At 35.5% G+C, this 21,447-nt stretch overlaps 2 protein-coding genes across 2 annotated transcripts; both read right to left on the bottom strand.

Moving 5' to 3' along the window:
* Positions 1-9,285: 9,285 nt before the first annotated feature.
* LOC113537169 (C-X-C motif chemokine 11-6) lies at positions 9,286-10,832 on the bottom strand. Its single transcript, XM_026931525.3, has 3 exons — positions 10,680-10,832; positions 9,888-10,008; positions 9,286-9,798 (listed from the first exon to the last, which is right to left on the bottom strand). The coding sequence occupies exons 1-3, from the start codon at positions 10,813-10,815 to the stop codon at positions 9,708-9,710; spliced, it is 348 nt and encodes a 115-aa protein (XP_026787326.3). The 5' UTR covers positions 10,816-10,832; the 3' UTR covers positions 9,286-9,707.
* Positions 10,833-16,944: 6,112 nt separating this feature from the next.
* LOC113537167 (C-X-C motif chemokine 11-6) lies at positions 16,945-17,782 on the bottom strand. Its single transcript, XM_026931523.3, has 4 exons — positions 17,674-17,782; positions 17,448-17,571; positions 17,255-17,344; positions 16,945-17,149 (listed from the first exon to the last, which is right to left on the bottom strand). The coding sequence occupies exons 1-4, from the start codon at positions 17,729-17,731 to the stop codon at positions 17,119-17,121; spliced, it is 303 nt and encodes a 100-aa protein (XP_026787324.1). The 5' UTR covers positions 17,732-17,782; the 3' UTR covers positions 16,945-17,118.
* Between the last annotated feature and the right edge of the window lie 3,665 nt (positions 17,783-21,447).

Here is a 21,447-nt window from a genome sequence, read left to right as displayed (position 1 = left end):
CCGGGGACAAAAAAAGATGTGGAAAGGGGAAATTGCTTTTCTCTTTACTTAGAAATCGACAAAGAATTTTATGTCTGTTAAGGTTTACTGTTATCCAGCAGAGTTAAAATAGAAAATGCCATTTAAGGGTAGCACAGTGGTATAGAGGGTAGTGTTGTCGCTTCACAGTATCAAAGGACCCTGAACTGTCTGCACTGTTGTTAAATTGTCTGCACCAATGTTAAACTGGCTGTGCTAAATTGCCCCAAGGTGTGAATTTGTGTGTGCATGGTGCCATGTGGTAGACTGGCATCCCATCCAGGGTGTATTTTGACACAGTATTCCTGGGCTACACTCCAGATCCACCACAACCCTTACCAAGATAAAACACTTACTGAAGAATGATGGATGAATTTAATATAAATTGGCATATCCACAGTTATTATACTAATGGTTATTTAGAACTGATTATGTTAGCAATTTAAATTTTTTTTATATGCTCAAGTATCTTTTAAGCTAATAAATATGCCATAAGAGTTATTATTTATTAATTATTACAGGTTACATTTTTTCTATTTTTCTTATTTTTTCCCTAGCATATTAGATTGCAGTTGTGTTAGCTATTAATAATATTGTAAGCCTTTATTTATGTTATTTCATTAGCTTTAATTCATTATTATATTATATATTATATTATATTATATTATAAGTTATTAAACTTGGGAGTACTACTAAGTACTACTGCTAAAATTATTTACTAAGTAATTAATTTTCTTTACTGAAAAAAATGCAGTGAAGCCATTGGTATTGGAAACATTTCTAAGGAAAGGATTGCCAGACGTATTGACAGGGGAAACTGTAGGTGGAATTTATTGCACAATGACAGATTGAAGCCTAACCATTGCGTGGGAGCAAATTATAGGATTGCATACTTAGTGCACACCACAGCCTATGAGTAAAAATCCCCTTGATGTAAAGGGCATGATGATGTTTGCTGTCTTAATACGCATGCTATAAATAGTAATATAATAGCAAAAAAACAGTAATGTGCGTCACAATTTATAGAAATATTCCGTGTTTAAGATTGTTTTCGCAACCTGTGTTGACTGTTTTTTTATGAACAGTAATAACGACAATGAGCCTCATTTATCAAGCTGGATACAAATGGATTTATTCATAAATCTTTCTTATAAGCATTTCTACAAGAAATGTGGTATTCATGAAAATCCTGTAATTTTGAAAAAACATTCCTACTCGTACTCCTGAGTGTCTGTAAATTTATGCATAAGAAGACTAACTAATGGAAACCTCAAGTGATCAGCTTCAAATCCTATAAATCGGGATGAGTTACTGTACTTTTATATACAGATTATGCTGTGAAGTTTAAATAGCATGTGTATTTCAGTTACACACATAAATTTAATGAAACGTTTGTGAAACCTAGTTGTTTCATATTAATGGCATCAAATAAAGATATATTAAATATGAAAATAATTAATAAAGATATCAAGTAAACATAAATCCATAAATTAAGAATTTTGCTGAATAAAAGAAAGATGTGCGGCAATGACTCAGTGTTTTCTTAATGCAACACTTCATTAGAGCCAGGATTGAGTGACCGATAAATGAATCATCTGGTATGTCTCAAGCTCCAATGTACCGTATAGTCCCTAGTGTACTTTGTTACTTCCTATGACACACAGGATAGGCGTAGACTACGTGACTTCTCCCTTCTGTTCTTCCAAAATTGTGTTAGGAGGGTGTATTTGTTTGTGAGAAATTTCTGGCTGAGAGTCGCACAGGCACCTTACTTTGAATTTGAAAAAATAAACCTGCAGTTTCACTACGTGATGTACTTGGTGTCCACGATCACATGGATACAGTATATATTTCATTTTCATGTCAAACCTTTTTCGTTTCTCCTCACTTAATCAAATATAATTCACCTTTTCTGTAATTCGACTCCAGGTTTTGGCCTTTTCAGGTGCTGTTACGCACTTAAATAAAATATATTTTATTGGCTTAGACGTGAGTCAAAGTAACTTTCACTTCTACAACTGAGAAAGTCTTTTTTGCCAATTACTTGTCATTTTAGTACTATGAGCTTTGCCATTTATGGAGGATGTCACAAATGCAAATCAGCTGTGCTGTGCATGTGCCTGATAACTTATGGGTGACTGGTGTTCATTAATATATACACACGAGTAAGAAGAAGACCAGCAGAAATCCAAAAATTTTTATTTCGGTTTGGCTTACCTAAACATTTACACACAACTTAACTATAAGTTTAATAAATGAGCCCCAATGTGAGTCCTAACAGAACAGGTTAATTAACTGGTAGAGAGTAAATTCAATAAGATACTGTGTCTGCTATTTAAATGATACTTGTGCGGTAATGCTTTCGGGAAACTCAGCCCTATTCAGTTTTATATCAGATCTATTTTTTGTACGTTTTAGTGCGCTGGGACACCCCACCCCAAAAATTTGAAAAGTAAAAATGATCGAGTTTTGCACATTAACAACATAACACGTTATATCAAAAAATTTAATAAATACGTTATATATATATTGATATTTAAATTATTCTTAATGACAGATTATATTAATACAAATGTGTTGGGTGTTTTTTTTTTTGGGAAGCACAGGCAAATATTTTTTCTTTCCTGAAACAGTGGTTCCAGAAAGGGAACTAATGGCCTCAAACCACAGTTAACGCTCTTACATTCAAGTAGGTTTCTTTTAATACTTCAAGTCTAAAACTATGCATATGACTGTATGTAGCATATACTAGTATTAACAATAATTCTTATGTTATGTACAGGCCCTTCAGTCAGGTAAACTTACCACATAGATTCACTTTGTAGGTAATCAGTTACAGATTGTAGCCTGTTGCTGTGTGCAATGTGTCATTTACCATCTACACTCTTAAAAATAAAGGTGCCTGAAAAATAGAGCAATGCCACAGAGGAACCAAAACAGAAAAAAACAATGACTCAGGTACTGTTGGGCAAAACTGGTCTTTATAGGCCATTAATAGCATTTTAAAATTTTACAATCAGCCAAAGTAGCGTGTATAAAATAGAAGTGATATGATCAAATGTATGGGCAGCAATGGGTAGAGTTGCTTCCTCACAGCTCCAGCGTCCCTGGTTGGATCATGAGCTTGTGTTACTGTTTGTGTGGAGTTTGACATGTTCTCCAGGTTCTCTGGTTTCCTCCCACCACCCAAAAAAAACAAACAAACAAAAAAACTATAGATGGATTGACTATGCTAATTTGCCCATAGGTGTGAATGTATGTGTGCAAGGTGCCCTGACCAGGATAAAGTGATTACTAAAGATAAATGAATGAACTTTCTGGATATTGTAAACTGGAGCTTGTTTATACACCAACATTCAGACAGCAAGCCGTTACAATAGTCCAATAAAAGCATGAACTTCTTTTTCTGCACTCTGTAATGGCATTATATTTCTTAGCTTAGCAATGTTTCTGAGAGGAAAAAAGCAGTTCTAGTAATATTATCTACATGAGCTTCAAATGAAACACTGGAGTCAATAATCACACAAAGGTTCTTGATTAGTGCATTTGTAGATGATGCAGCTGAAAGGCCCTTAAGACTTACTGCAGACAGTTTCCTTCTAGCTGCCTGTGGCCATGGTAGAAGTACTTCTGTCTTGTCAGAACTGGGTAGGAGGAAGTTACTAAGTATCTAGTGTCTAATGTCTTTTACACATTCCTCAACCCTATTAAAATTACTGTACTTAGGACCTATTTTGTTAAAAATGAAAGCAAAAAATGATTAGTTAGTCAGGGGACAAAAATTTTCCTGAGCTGCAGTGAGTCACCCTGTCAATCCTGTAATAGTAAGTCACTGCAAGGTGTTGGGTCCGAATAGGCAGAAAATTCGTATATAGGCATTACGCACCAGATAAGATACACCAAAGGTCATTGCACCCCTATTTATCTTGTTCTGGTATTTGTATTCCTACACAATTGACAAATTGTTGAGCTAGGGAACTCAGATCATAGCAGGGAGCAACTAAAGGCAGTTTCTCTGCATTTTAATATTTGAAGTATGGCTATATCAGGCAAGAGTGAATGATTTGAGCCATGTGTCTTTTAGTCCTCTGGTATGGCATTTAGCTAATATTTTTTTGACAGGCTAGGGAACGAATTATACATATTATGCAGGGAACACAGATTGGGTAAAAACATGAAAAAACTATGAGGGTTAGTCAAATGAAAACCTTAAAAGTGTGACCTAAAATAGAGAAACAGATGATTAAACTTGTACTTGCAAAAGTGAAAATGTATTACCGGTCTTTTGTTCTCAATAGCCCCTTTTACTGCTACCTTAAATCTGATACACTTTTGTGACACCTATTTGTAATAATGCAAAATTTTAAAAAAGGTTTTCATTTGACTTACCCTCGCAGTTTGCTATCCCTCCATTTTTATGTTGTTAGGGGTGGGGTTAAAGACAAATGCTTGATAAAGGGGGTAGTCTAGATGTCTACTGTCAGGTCCATAAGTATTTGGACAGTAACACAATTTTTGTAATTCTGCCTCTATACACCACCACAATGGATTTGAAAGAAATCAAGATGTGATTGAAGTGTAGACTTTCAGCTTTAATTCAAGGGGTTCAACAAAAATATTTTATTAACCATTTAGGAATTGCAGCCATTTTTTTTTTACATAGTACTTCCATTGTCACAGGCTCAAAAGTAATTGGACAGTTGACTAATACACAGTTTCATGGCCTGTTTCCTCGTTATTTCATGACAAATTAAGGAGATAAAAGATCTGGAGTTGATTCCAAGTGTTGAATTTGCATTTGGTCGCTGTTCATGGGAACTCTCACTATGCGGTCCAAAGAGGTATTGATGCAAGTGAAGGAGGCCGTCATTAGGCTGAAAAAAAAAACAGACCCATCAGAGAGATAGCAAAAACTTTTGGTGTGGCCAAATAAACAATTTGGTACATTCTTAAAAAGAACGGATTCACTGGCGAGCTCAGCAACACCAAAAGGCCTGGAAGACCACGGAAGACAACTAAAGTGGATGATCACAGAATTCTTTCCTTGGTGAAGAAAAACCAATTCACAACATCTAGCCAACTCGAGAACACTCTGGAGGAGGTAGGTGTATCATTGTCAAAGTCTACAATCAAGAGACGCCTTCATGAATGTAAATACAGCGGGTTTACTTCAAGATACAAACCACCGGTAACACTCAAGAACAGAAAGGCCAGATTAGACTGTACTAGAAAATATCTAATAAAGCCTACCCAGTTCTGGAACAAGATTCTTTGGACAGATGAAACCAAGATTAACGTGTACCAGAATGCTGGGAAGAAAAGAGTATGGAGAAGGAAAGGAAGGGCTCATGATCCAAAGCATACCACACCATCTGTCAAACATGTGGAGGCAGTGTTATGGCATGGGCATAAATGGCTGCCAATAGAACTGGGTCACTGGTGTTTATTGATGATGTGACTGCTGACAGAAGTAGCAGGATGGATTCTGAAGTGTATACAGCTATACTTTCTGCTCAAACTCAGTCAAATGCTGCAAAACTGATAGTACAGTGCTTCACAGTACAGATGAATGATGACCCAAAACATACAGCTAAAACAACCCAAGAGCTTCTTAAGGCAAACAAATGGAATTTTCTTAAATGGCCAAGTCAGTCACCTGGAATTGAGCATGTACTTTTAAGCAATATACTTTTGCAGCAAAAAATGTCTTACGTGATTGTATCATAAATAGGCATGAAACAGGATTGTCAACAGATAAGATCTTTAAATGATGACACAAATTGCACATTTAGGAAAACTGTCAAGCTTAACTCGCATTGTGGTTGCAATTAATTTGAAACTAAATTTGGTTTTGGCTACACTTTATAATATTACTCGTACTTTTGTGATCTGATTATATCTGTTCGTGTCAGTCCTGATAGCACAAACCTTTATTCATTCATTGTCAAGCGACATTTATTATTGGTTTTTAAAGTATCATATAAAAGTGGAGCATAAATGAATTTGCAACCTTTGCTTTCATAAGAAAGCTGTTTGTGGAGTTAAATAGCACCATCTTCTGTTCGGGTCACGCAGTCATTTGCAATAAAATCTGGCATTTTTTTTCAGTAACACTGTCTATGAAAACCATGAACACATTCATAACAGGTTCTAAAGCATTTATAAGGAATTATAAACATGGTTTTGACTATTTTTAAAAGTTACCTTTATAGCTATGCTTACTATGCATTTGGGATTTTTTTTTAACATAATGCATTACAGTGAAAGTAGTGTTATATATACTAATAATAATAATAATAATAATAATAATAATAATAAATTTTTTATGACTTCTAATTATCCTTATTATACAAGTCCTGGCTTGCATCTTGCTTTCCTCACTTGTGTAACTACACAACTTCTTTGTTTCAGTCATGAAAGCGAGGCGTTTGAATACAGTGTCTGAGCCTACTTATTCAAATCCACAAATTCAAAAGCACCAAAGTTGTTCATACAGTGGATAATTGCAGAGAAATACATAATATTCAAAATACAAAGACAGAACAACAGGTTAACAACTTTAATTCAGAATATTGCCCACAATACAAAAGCAAGACTCACACTGCTTAAGTGGTCTAACCCTAAAGGCAGATGAGACGAGCTGGAGGCCTGAGAAACCAAGCGCTGAAAGATTCAGAGGTGTGTGGTTCCGGATTCCAGATTAATATGCTATAGATTGAATAACTGAGTAATAAGACAGATATTTAAAGAGTTATTGTGTCGAATATGCGATAGAAGGTCCAGTACTGTGCAAATTTTAGGCACCCCACATTATAAATTCAGTCTAACATGCTCATTTTATTTTAGTAGTAAAGAAAAACAATAGATTTACAAACAATACTTTTCATAAAATTTAAATTCTTCATTGCAGAGAGATTTTTTTATTTAGTTAAGTAATGGACCATATTCAGTAATAGATAATGATTCTGATAAAAATGAAATCAAAATTTGAGGAGACAGAAGAACTGTAGTTCTCCAAGAAGCCTGAAAAAAACAAAAACATCAATGACAATTTCTGTATAATTTCTGTCAAAAACTGCAACACAATGTACCCAAGAAATTTATGCTGTTTTTCTAAAAAAAAAATCATTTTTGTAAGTTTTTTTTATTGTTTACTGCTCAGTATAGTGATTATTGATTCTTAGAAACTTTACATACTATATTATTTTTGAATACATTTAGAACACTGAAGCACAGAGAAAGGACAGCAGAAAAATGTTACTTGTCTTATGTCATTATATCACAAATAGGCATGAAACAGGGTTGTCAACAGATAAGATCTTTAAATGATGACATAAATTCCACATTTAGGAAAACTGTCACGCTTAACTTGCATTGTGGTTGCAACTAAATTTGAAATTAAATTTGTTTTTGGCTACACTTTATAATACTACTCGCACTTTTGTGATCTGATTATATCTGTTTCGTGGCAGTCCTGATATCAAACTGAGTCAAACCTTTATTCATTCATTGTCAAGTGACATTTATTATTGGTTTTTAAAGTATCATTTAAAAGTGGAGCATTAATGAATGTTAATGCTCCTGGAATTAGTAAAAATGTCAACATGGTGTTTGCTTCAGAATGATATAACTTGACTGGTGAGTAGTTAAACAGGTGTAGTGATACACAGCATCATAAAGCACCATACAGTATATAGTATCAAGTAAGATTCTACCCACAACTTCAGTTTTGATTGCCACACATCATTATAAATAAATGAGGAAATACTATTGTTTGTATAATCATGTCAGCTTTACTAGCTCATACGCACAGGTCGATTTGTCTAACAAACAGATCAAATGTTTATCTAAGTAGGATGCCTGACATACCTGTACAAAATGAGGCACACATCCAACATCCAACAGCAGCAGTGGAATGTATCAGCTCACAGTTAGTGCTTTCACTTTCCTGTCCCAGGTTTCACTGTACTTCACCTTGAGGAATTCACATTCCACAAAGAATTCAGGCTGTTCTCAGAGCAAACCCAGTATTAGTATGGTGTTCCTAATGAAGTGGCTGGTTATGGTGCATGATCAATATTGACCATCAGTGTTCCTTGACACCCGGGCAAGACAGTGGCACAGGTTTTTCCTATATATACACATGAATGCAGTCACTGGAGATAATTTTATATTTTGTATATTGTAAGCTTTTAATGTGGAACAATACTTAAAAATATTTTACTATTTTTAGCATGACATTTTATGCGCTTCGATAAATTTCTCCAGTGCACATCATTGAATTGTAAATCAGCAGTAAACCTGAACAACAATAGCCGTCACAGTGGCTGGGGAAAATCTCTTTTTACTCCTCACTGAAAGAGCTGACAACAGCTCTGTTATTCTCTCGTGAAAGCAAAGTGAATTTAAGGTCAGGCACAAAGGCAGCCATTCTAAAGCCAGATCAAATCTGATGTCAGACCACCAGTATGTCATAATATATAATGTTGCTCATTCTTTGCCAGAATTCGGGCTGAAACTGTATAAAGGTCTGAGTGTTCTCAGTATGTTGATTGATTTATTTATCATTTTTAATCATTTTTGTTTATATACTAAAAACATTAGTCTAATGTTCTGATTAACATTTTCTAGTTCACAAAGTGTTAAACTAACTTTCTAGTGCACAAACAAAAATAATCAAAAATGATAAATAAATCAAACAAAAATACTGAGAAATTTTGTTTGATTTATTCATCATTTTTAATTATTTTTTAATTTTATACAGTTTCAACTCAAATTCTGGCAAAGAATGAGCAACATGACATTTATGTAAATGAGATATTAGGACTGTGTGAAATCTGTGATTAAATGGTCTTATTTTTCTAAATACACTTTGGTGAATAGATCATTCTTCATAATAGATGCACTGTCATTCTAGATGATATTTGCTGAAAGTGAGAGTAAACATTTGTGTGTGTGGGTGGGTGTATGTGTGTGTTGGTGGTAGGAGTAGGGTAGCTGGGATTCCCCACAGTTCCCAAAGATTTTTTTGCCAAAATTTGACAAAGCCACTATAACACTGAATTCATGCAACTTTGTAACAGCCCCCTCACAGTCACAAGATTTCCTGTCAGTCCCACGTCTAAAAGAAGGCAGCTTTATTTTTTTGAAGAATCTCGTGGAACTGTTTGAATATCACTCAACATGAATAGTCCAATATCAGACTGCACATATTTTGGCTTCTGAATGACACTCAGACACTCATTTTCTTATTTTCAGATTTTATTAATGAACATAAAAACATACGACCCTTAATTAACATATAAAAAAAATAAAATAAAAAAATTGGCATCTTTGCCATCTTGACACAGGGTTCAGAAATACATTCAGACACTTGTAAAAAGTTAGAACATTATACACCAGTCTCTAGTGTTAGTATAGACACCAGCTGTATGGTGAGATCTGCACAGTGATGTAACTTATCATGCTCATCTGGGGCTCTGGGTGTTTTCTATGTCTTCAGGTTTGTGAAGCCACATACCCACACATACCCACACACACACACACACACACACACACACACACACATAGCAATATCATAAGGACACCACACATGATAGGTTCTTATACATTCTCAAATTTACCAGTGTTTTTGACCAATTTGTGAACTTTGGGTTTGGACATTGACAGCCAGAGTCTTGTTTTAGGCTTTATATTGGTCCACGCTCTCCACTCATTATGAGCTTCCATGGCTTTGAGTCTGGATGGAGGCACAATTTCCGACCAGTCTTTAATGACACCCTGTAAAAAGACAAAACGAGCAAAACACAGACTTTCAGGTTATTCTTGGTATGTAGTATAATGTCAGATTTGGCTTTGGACCAACTTACACAATCTCATAAGCCCTGCAGGATGCACTTGGAGGATACAGTGTCCATTTCATGATGTTTATGGGACGGACTCTGTAGAGCTTCTTACAGAGACAGCGCTCTGACCTCTCCATTCGGAATGCTGAAGCACAGAGAAACAACTTCCTGTCAGTACAGAACATTTACCATATAGTATTTTTATGCTAATTTTGCTGAAAAAAAAAAATCCTGCAATGCCAGATGCATTTTAATAATTGCCTTATGTGACTACATCATGAATAGGCATGAAACAGGGTTGTCAACAGATAAGATCTTTAAATGATGACATAAATTCCACATTTAGGAAAACTGTCATGCTTAACTCGCATTGTGGTTGCAATTAATTTGAAACTAAATTTAGTTTTGGCTACACTTTATAATATTACTGGCACTTTTGTTATCTGATTATATCTGTTCATATCAGTCCTGATATCACACTGAGTCAAACCTTTATTCATTCATTGTCAGGCGACATCTATAAAAGTGGAGCATTAATGAATGTTAATGCTTCTGGAATTAGTAAAAATGTCAACATGGTGTTTGCTTCAGAATGACGTAACTTGACCGGTGACTACAAGTTAAACAGTTGTAGTGATACACAGCATCAAAATCTATTCGTCTTTCACAAAAAACCATACAGTATAGACTACCAAGTAAAATTCAACCCACAACTTCAGTTTTGAATATCACGCATTATTATAAATAAATGAGTAAAATACAATGGTTTATATAATTATGTCAGCTTTACTAGCTCATATACACAGAGCAACATACCGGTACTAAAAGAAGCACACATCCAACATCCAAGCAGCAGCAGCAGCAGCAGAACGGATCGGCTCATGGTTATTGCTTTCACTTTCCTGTCCCACTCTCTAGCAGTACATGTCACTGACTGGCCACAAGACAACATCAGAAAGAAACATTTATATAGTGCAATGTCGGGGTAGTGCACATAGGGACTTCCCATTATTGGATAATGGAAAAATGATTTATGATCCAAGAAAGATTTGCAAAAAATAATGGTGCTAAGTATGGCTGAGCTCCACCCAGAAACAATGACACCCACAATAACATTATTCAATGGCATTTAGAAATGTGCTAGTAAATTGGCATTTTCTGATTTGTGTAATGGTTAACATTGTGTCATATACTACACTGGAGAGGCCTTTCAGTGCCTTTCATAATTTCAGAAAGACTTTTTGTATCCAAAGAGCAAATAATTCAAGATGATATTTTATCTTTCATCTTCTATTGAACAAGTGGTTATTTCCCTTGAAGTCTGCTGTGACATAAACTGAAACAGTCTGGTGGGCTGCCTGTAATGTGTCACTTTGACTATGAGCTCTTCAGTTCGCTAAATGTCTTAATTTATCAGAATCCTATATTTCTGAGCTGCTCATTTATAATAAGAATCGAATTTAATAAGTTGTGGTTTGTGTGGAAGAACTGGCATCCACTCTGAGGCTCAGAATAATCATTTTGCTTAAAAAAAAAAAGAAAAAAAACACAAAATGAGTGATGAACATGGTTTGGAATTGCACAATGAATACATATTCATCCTTCTGTGTGTCTATAAATTATTTGAGTGTGTGTTTCAGTCCTTCAGGCTTCATTGTGTTGTTTTTTTTTTGTTGTTATTTAAAATTTTTTTTGGAAGGTAGTGGTGCCACTGAGGATCACTCATTTTGCAGCAGCGCATGGTTATTTATACGCTGAGGTGGGAAATAAGAAAGTATGATTACTTTGCTGTAATTAAGTCTAATTTTTCAAAGTATTTGTACTCCTTCAGGCTTATCCTTTTGACTTTCAAGAAAAATCTCTACTTTCTACTCACTACATTTCCAGACACTACACCGCAACATTTGTCTATAATCTTATATTTGTAGGCATAAGGTGAACTTTTAACATTAGACAACCTCAAGTTTCCTAACAAATGTAAATTTTAACAAATCTTACCACAACGTATATAATGTATTTATCAAGCTAGTTTGTATTGTGACACCTAGTTATTAGCAGAGTTATTATAATGGTAGCTAACATTTAAGAGATTAGCAAAAGGTGTTGTTAGTTAGCCTTAGCTATTATTTTCTTAAGTTCCTTGGTGAAAGAGGCACTAATTTACCATCAGCAACGAGAATTAGTGTGTGACTTGAGGCAGATGTCTTTTGTGCTTTTACTTTCCTTACGTAAATGGAAGAATTGACAGTTTTCTGCTTTAACTTGAGTGAAGAATTTGAAGCCATACCTTGTCTTCAACCACAGGATTTATTTCGATGAGTAACTGCACTGTTACTTGAGTAAAGAATTTTAGGTACTTTTACCAGCTCTGATAGTAGCCAAACCTATTCACACCTCCTCTTTGCTGTTTACAGTAGCCCAAGTCTAGAAACAGCTACACCGTAGGGGGCTTTATATATAATATTTCCTGAGATGATTTAACCAGTGATTACTGATACACCTCAGCCAGCTTTGTATGAACTTGTATGCTATTAACTGCAGTTTTAGGGGGACATTACTGCATTCATGCATGACACATTCAGTTCACATGGTTAACACCCATCTTTGATTTTCACCCACACAAATTACACAACATCAATCCAGTGCGGCATCGTGATAGCCGTCTGGGCAGGTGTGCTCGTGATCCTGTAGGTGTGTGTACACCCACCTGTCACCACCATCAGAGTCGGAAATGTTTAGTGGGTTGCACAGCCTAAGTGGGGGTGGCCGGAGACAGACAGCTTCAGGCTGAATGTATTTCCTGTTGTTTTATCCCTAGCGGATTCAAGAATACAATCATGGGAAAGACCTTTGAACTTGGGCATTTCCTGAGATGCTCCTAATCCACACTTTTTAAGTCAGTTTTTTCCAACCAAGTTGAAATATTGACATGTTTCCATGTCATCTTGGGAAAGATAATTCAATTGAAGATTATATAACTGTAATATGCATTGAAAGATGTTAACACAGTTGTTAATAATAACCTATTTTAAGGATTATTTTGTAGGCAGCACTTCACAGATGCATATGTAATATGGCTGAGTGCCAGCAGTTGCAGCGGTGTTACATCACAAGGGTTTCGTGCTCTCACTGTGTTTCGGCAAAGCAGGACAGACTCATTCAGCTTTAACATTCGATACAGATGAGAAGAATTAATGCCACTGTTCGTTAAAAATCTTTCCATAAAATTGCTCTGACTCAGGGTATATTATAGGTTAAACAGGGTGCATACACTATTAAGAACATAAATTCCAAGAACCATCTTGGCCATAATTGTATGTAATGCGATTAGTCTGGAAAAAAAGAACACTATTGGCATGAAACCATTCTGTCTGAATGTGTCATTCTGAACAAAGACTGCAGAGCATGTTAATAATTTTTAGCTATATGAGATGGTGTAGAATGCACAACATGCTGAGCCTGAAGGTGGATGGGCTACAGCAGCAGAAGACCACATCAGGTTCCACTCCTGTCAGCCAAGAACAAGAATCTGAGGCTACATTTGGAAATGGATCACTGAAACCTGTCGAAGAGGCAGTTAGAGATTGGCAGAAGACCAGGTGATGTTTTTCCAACCTTCAACTGATTGAACAATAGCATGAATGAACATTTTATGTGTGGGAAGAAATCTCTTGTGCTCTCATTTGTTTTTGTTTACCGGATGCCCTGTATTATCTACTGGTACTATAATAAGCTCAAGGTTCAATGTACAAACACTTTTTTTTATAAATAAGCCCATTAATAGCAAGCAAAACAAAGAGCAGTTATATGGATTAGGCAACTTGTAATGCTGGAAATATACTATTCCAGGAGCAAACAGATTTATCATGGAAAACCTGAAAAGCCTGTCGTTATGAATGGCCCTGATGTTCATGGATTCTCTGTGCTCACAAAGAGAGTGGAAAATTTATTAACTGTCAGTGGAATATTTCCAAACAACAGTCTATAGAGTCTGTGTGTGAAAGTGAGGACATGAACAGCTGACTTCTCCCTGTTGACCTCAGGGTATCTCACGATCTCTCGCCGAAAGAAGAGATCGGCATCAACAGTGGATAGTATAATTATCTGAAAACTTGGTGAATTTATTCATTTCAGTTAGAATGTTATATCTTATCTCATGCAAAGTTCATAGGATTTTATTAGATTTCACATAAACACACTTATGCAAGTTCTTAAAAATTGCATTTGTTTGAGATTCTAAACAAATTTGTGACACTGCACATGAGAACAAATATAAGCATTGTTACAGTGAATCCTCCACCTTGTATTGTATTCACCCAGGAAAAAAGTTTCTAAATTTCACGTTTCATCATCTTACCACAGACGAAAAGCTGCTACAGTGGAAATCTGAGCTCTAATCAGGCCATGTGGTAAATACGTAGTGTAATCAGTCAGACACCAGATCAGGAGCATTTCCTTTTTGAGGTTGCATCACAGCGGTTGTGTTTACTTTTGTTTCTGAGTGGTTCCTTTTTCTTTTTCTGTTTTTTGTTTCTTGGAATCACTTTCTCTGAGTGTTAGACATGTGTGTTATTAAGTGCAGACATGTGTCATCCTGACTCAGGGCTTTAAAAATTCAGCAAAGGATATATATAATAGCATAAATATGTTGAGTTTTTAACTAATTTATTTGTTTGGGGAAAAAACGTTTTTTTCTATTTACATTTTCCACAGATTGTTAAAAAAAGAACAGCAATGACAAAAATATAAAAATAGATTTACTGAGTCTTATCTTACTATTTATTTATATGCCTTAAAGCATATTATTCAAAACATTATTTCATAATTACAGCAAAAATAATTGGAAAAGAATGTATTTACAAAGGATACATTTGATTTGGATTTTTTAAAATGTACTTTTTATATTTTTCATTTACTAAGTAATTAATTCCTGTTCATATGCAAATTGGATGAGTAGCGTTACACTGAAGTTTCTAATGGAAATTATTTCTAAATATTCAAGACCTCATTAAGTAACAAAACTCTAGAATAGTTTATATGCATATCTGGCATACAAAGCTCTTTATTCATTAAAAATGAAATATAGTATTTCATAGAAAACAGAACACCTGCCATTATTTTATACATTATGATTTGTCAGTTGGATTTACACTGTATTTGTCTTCAAAACAAATGCCTATGAATGATTACTAAATACTGTATTGATATTTGTAATCTTGGGAATATTTACAATGACTTTACAATCCTATCGTTGTTCCTCTTTCGGCCGTTCCTGTTAGGGGTCGCCACAGAAGATCACTGGTCTGCGTATTTGGCACAGTTTTTATACCGGATGCCCTTCCTGACACAACCCTCCCCAAGTTTTATCCGGGCTTGGGACCAACACTCAGAGCGCACTGTTGCACGCAGCCCCAGTGGCTGAAGTTGGTTCCCTGGCCAGAAATCGAATGCGGACCACAGAGGTGAGAGTGCTGTGGCCTAACCACTAGTCTTCCAGGGACCCAACTTTCTGTTACAATTCTATTAAATTTAAAATTTGAATTGTAACTGTAATGCCGCTGGCAGTATTAAAATTGCGGGAGAATATGGGTTCATTTTGAAAGAGTATGAAACTTTTTTTTTCTTTAAATAAGGAAGGAGTTTTGGTCTACTCACAACCTCTTTATTACTCCACACAGTCATGTCACATTTACTGAGGTGAACCACTGTGACCTGCATGTAACCACAAATCTTTAAATACCCCATAAAACAAACAAACAAAAATATCTATTGGATTTTAGATGCAAAAACTTTAAAACGTCAGGTGTACAGTGGCGCAGAAGGGCAAGGAACCTACAAAAAAAAGGTGCTCTCTCTCTGGGAAAAGAGATTTTTTTCCCAGAAAGAGAGAGAGCTTTTTCCCAGAGAGAGAGAGAGAGAGCTTTTTTCCCCAAAGAGAGAGAGAGAGAGAGAAAGAGAGAGAGAAAGAGAGAGTGCTCGCTTTTTTCCAGAGAGAGAGAGCTTTTTTCCCAGACAGAGAGAGAGCACTCTCTTTTCCCAGAGAGCGAGAGAGAGAGAGCACTCTCTTTTCCCAGAGAGCGAGAGAGAGAGCACTCTCTTTTCCCAGAGAGAGAGAGCTTTTTTCCAGAGTGAGAGAGAGCATTTTTCCAGAGAGAGAGTGTTCTTATCCCAGAGAGAAAGAGAGCTTTTTTCCAGAGAGAAAGAGAGCACTCTCTTTTCCCAGAGAGAGAGAGTGCTCTTATCCCAGAGAGAGAGAGCGCTCTTATCCCAGAGAGAGAGAGAGAGTGAGAGCTTTTTTTCCCAGAGAGAGAGAGCTTTTTTCCCCAAAGAGAGAGAGAGAGAGAGAGAGAGAGAGAGCGCTCTTATCCCAGAGAGAGAGAGTGCTCTTATCCCAGAGAGAGAGAGAGAGAGTGAGAGCTTTTTTTCCCAGAGAGAGAGAGCACCTTTATTTCTTTCTAGGTTCCTTGCCCTTCTGGGCCACCGTAGTGAGGTGGTGGTGGTGGTGGGGTGAATGGTGTCACTTAAAATGATTCAGTAGCAGCCTGTTACTGCTTGTGGGCCTTAAACAGCATATCTGTAAATGAATGGTGCTATTGCATGCTAGACAAAGTATTGAGGTAATCATAAGCTGTTAAAATTGGCCTTCCAACTCTTTTGTTTTTGCTAGATAACAGTACTCATGCAGGATTTTTTAATGCTTGCTTTCATCTCATAAGCATAGGCATTATACATTTTTATCTCAAAAAATAATAAAATAATAATGATAGTAAAAATAATAATAACCAAATACTTGACTGAGCAGCTAGATTTTTTTAAAGTTAGCAACAGCAACTAAGCAGCACTTTTTACTACTTTTCTCAATTATTATTTTAAAAAATGTAATTATTTTTTTAAAAAGTGTTCCAGTAACCTAGCCTTGTAGGACAAATATTACAAAATATTTTATATGCAAGTTAATATTGAAAAACAATAGGGAGAACACCAACATTCTTTTCAGATGTTTATATTTCTGAAAAGTACAACAGGTAATAACATACAAAAACAGTAAAACATAAAAAGAATGATATTACAAAAGATACAAAATGTATATACATTCAGCAATATCCAGTGGGACATCTAATAAATTAAACATTCAATTAATTAATAATTGTGTTTGTTACAACATCAGAAATAGATTTTGAATAAATATAAAAGTAACAAAACACACTGGCTCTGTGGAAATCTTTAAACCTCTTCATAGCTTTGCCTTCCTCGTCTAGTGAGTGCTGCTTTCCTGTAGTTGCCTCCTAAAAAGATGAGAACATTGAGTAATGTTTCCACTCTTGTAGTAAATATAATAAAATAAAATACAGAAAAGTAGTGAATACTGATGATATTGATGATGTTCTCACCTCTTTTGAATGGCCTTCTGGATGTAATTCTTGGCAAAATTGGATTCTGGATTCAGACATCTTTTACCTGCACCATTCTTCAGAACAACTCTAAAACAAAATAAATAAAATAATTTAGATAATGTAAAGGAAGTGAATTATGTTGTACTATGCTACGTTGTTATGGGTATGGGTTAGCCATTACTGAACTTACATGATTTCAACATTTTCACAAGACGCACTAGCAGGATAAACTTCAATCTTGTCAATACGTTGTAGACGAACATTGTTCATCCCGTTAGCCTGACACAAACATCTCCTTACACTGGTCTTGAGTCCTGGAAAGAGAAGGAAAAAAATATATATTACAACTCACCTTAATTATGTATTTTAAAAAATGAGCCACATTTACTGAGATGTCATGCAGTTAAGAATCCTACCATGTACATGAAGAATAAGTAGACAGGCAAACACAACAAAAACTGCAGCAGACTTCATTTTCCTCTTGCTCTTGAACGCACTCTTGGTGAGGATCTGAAGAGTCTGTTGCCTGATCAAGTGGACTGAATAAATGAGTGTGCTAAGTCTCTTTTATATGCTCAACTTGGTGTTTTCCATTCTCCCTGCATTAGATTGAGTCACTTTCATATTCCATCCTACTTCCTCCTGAACCGGCTTTTTTTTATTTCTTGGAAATACTTTTGCTTTACATTCAGCAGTGACTGAGACTAAACATCATCTCCTTATTAAAAGTCTTTACAGCATTACAGATGTACATATTTAGAATATAATGTAATCTCTGCAGAAAACATATCTGAAAATCTTAGACTAATTATCTTCTTGAGCAATATAATTCAGTTCAGAGAAAGCAAGCAACCAGTGAAACTTGCTTTACCAGGAGGATTGTGTAGGCATGTTCAGCAAACACCAGCACTATAATAGCCCTGTTCAAATCAACCTGGCATTTATTTTTGGAATTTTTTTTCAACAGGGATATTGATTTGTTCTTAATAAATCATACATCGGTATGTGCACTAAAACACACCCTGAACAGCATACTATGCTATTTTTGTGTCCCAGTGACAGTGATTAGACATAGTTACAGTGATGTGAGGAAAAATGCAATGTATAAAAATCTTTTCAACAAATATTCAAATACAGTTCATTTCAGAAATAATTTTATACATATACATTAACTATTTACTATTTACATTTCAACCATAAGAATTTATCACAGTGTCTTTAAGATAATTGTTCTTCATAGCAATGCACTATATGCAACTTATGTGTAACTTTTATATTCTTCTGTGTCTTTCTGAGATATGTATTCATGCCCTGAATGCTGCTATATGTTTCATTTTCCTTCTTCCTTTTTCTATGTGACGCAAACTTTATATTAATTTATAACTTACAACATTATGTTTGTGTGGCCTGTAGCCTCAGAGGAATAGGTTTGCAGGGTAATGTTACTCCAGTCATATTTCCTGCTTTCTGTTTTTATACGTCTTTGACCTTTTACCTATTTTCTTGTTCCTGCTTTTGGATCTCTGTATTTGACTGAAATCAATATCTTTGACCTAGCCTATTGCATGCCCTTTTTTTTTTAAACTAATGTCTTTCAAAATAACAACACTTCACACTAGAACTAAAATATCCTCACCCAGCTGGTTAGTACTACCACAGACAGGAAAGTTAGTATGTAGTATATACTGTATTTGAAATATTTTATGACAGTTGCTATGTTCAGAATTGGAATTAACAAATCAGGACTATGCCTTATATTTTGTGTGAAAGTAATTCAGCTGGAAATCTAGTAATGGAAATTTGTCCAAATGCAGATGTGACGTCTGTATAATTCCAAATAAGAAGTGAAACACTGATGTTGGTGCTATTTCCACATGATCAGTGTGTGTAGAAGACAAACAGAGAAGCAATGAGGCGAAGACAAACGATCTCTAATGGTTTATGTTCTATCGTTCACCTAATGTCTGTCATTCACCCAACACTAAGAATCATATCACACTTACAGCTCACACTGTAATTATATGCAGGGTTATACAGCAGTTAGTTCTGGTCCGTTAATTTGATTGGTCAAACACCATTCCAAGAGTGCTGATATTTAGTATAACAGCACAGGGACATTTCACTGTTTGTATCACTCTGTCTGTCTGTGTGCGCAAATTCCAATTCAAGCAACAGTTTTATACATTAAAGTTGTTACTACACTCACTACGGGCTGTCACTCAGTCTATGTTTTGGCATGGTAACATGCAATGCTTCTTTGGGAACTATGTCCATTAACCGAACAAAAATAAAATCAAAATATTTGCCTATACTGTGTTATATATTAATTTCTTATTTATAGAACTGTTGTATAAAAGCAACATCACACTCACAATTTCATACATAATGTAAACCTAAATAAGCTCTTTTCATGAGACATACCAAGGTCATAGGTCTGATGTATATAATTAAATAACCTAGTTAACATAAAACTGAAATGATAGCTCACTGGGCTTTGGGACACAAAACCAACATGAACTGATTTTTAACTTTAATTGATGAACATGATTATTAGCAATTGGTACCAGCTCTACTATTGCTGTGTAAGTTTCCTATGTGATTTAATATGATTAGCTATAGAGAATTAAAGAGAAAATCAACATCGGTGGAGTCAAAGAAGTGGAAAACTATGAAAAATCAGGAGCAAGCACACTTGCAGGCAAAATAGAAGAGTAAAAGTTACAGCAAAAATATCGTAAATGTACTCAAGTAAAGGAAAATGTTAAAGCATTTTACACTATTAATACGTACAATTCCAGAGAAAAACTACTCACTTACAGTGATGAGTATTTGAAATTCGCTACTTACACTCCTGCATGTAATCACATGTTACTCACATAATCATATGAAAAACATGATTACATGTGAAATGTGTGTTAAATACAACATGTTGAAGAATTTCTGTAATTTCTACAATACTGTATTTAGACAAGTATGATATTTCAATGTGTGGTACAGTACACTACTGTAACTTGTCTGGTATGCTCTTATCACTGATTGTGATTGTGCTTTACAGATTACCACTGAATAAATACACTTATACATAGACCTTTTCCTCACACCCTGGATGACCAATAGAAACTTTCAGTTCACCATAATGCATTCAGGCATTTTGATTTTTCTGAAATGCTTCAGTTTCTAGTCAGATGTGCTTAAGGTCAAAATGCATCGTGGTATTTGAATTGTGGGTGAGTGGGCTTTAAAGGCCATAGCAACTTGATTAAAAATGCTGATCCTGTTTACAAGGGTCAACATTAAATGCAGGTCCTTTCTGGATGTCTGCTTACATTGTTTCCCACATATTTATTGCAAAATGACTCTTATAATAAATTGTGAAAATTTGTTTCACAGCACTACAAAAACTTGTGCCATACATATAAAACCGTTGTGTTCATATTTCTAAAACTAGCTCAGCAAAAAAACCTTCTTGGTGTCATTTGCTTTACATGAAATGAAAGACATGCATTTGACTGGATAACCAGCATGTGCTCTGACAACATTTTAACAACATAAAAACTGCCACAGCATAAAAAGGAGTTTCCTCTAACCACACATTGAACAGCACAGTGCGTTGCTCTCATGTCGCCTGACCCGTGATGAGGCTTAGTTATAATGAAAGTCGTCACATGAAGCTCTTCCTTAAAACAAAAAAGTCAATAATGAAAAACTACAGTGTGAACAAACAAGATTCAAATGACGCATATGTTACAAGTTGTGTTTCCCAGGTCCACACACAGCTACGCTATATGGCCAAAGGTTTGTGGACACCTGACCAAGTGCTTTGTGAACATCCCATTCCAGATTTAGTGCCTCCTTTGCTGTTATAATAACTTCCACTCTTCTCAAGACATTAGTGAGGTCAGGCACTGATGTAGGGTGAGAAAGCCTGGCATGTAGTCTGCGTTCCAGTTCATCCCAAAGGTGTTCAGTGGGGTCTTCATGGACCTCATTTTGTGCAGAGAGGCAATGCCATGCTGGATATTGCCATGTTTGGGAACATCCCTCTTATTCCAGCTCCCAATGTCTCATAATTTAAGTCACGAGCGGAGTGTAGCCCTGCAAACAAGTGAAGGTGAAGCATAAGCAGGTCACTGCTGAGTGTGAGCAGAATAGAAGTACACTCGCCCATGGAAGCTTCTCTGCATACTTGA

The sequence above is a fragment of the Pangasianodon hypophthalmus genome, chromosome 24 (genome assembly GCF_027358585.1).
Source record: "Pangasianodon hypophthalmus isolate fPanHyp1 chromosome 24, fPanHyp1.pri, whole genome shotgun sequence".
Lineage (NCBI taxonomy): Eukaryota > Metazoa > Chordata > Actinopteri > Siluriformes > Pangasiidae > Pangasianodon > Pangasianodon hypophthalmus.
This window is presented reverse-complemented; position numbering and strand designations above follow the sequence as displayed.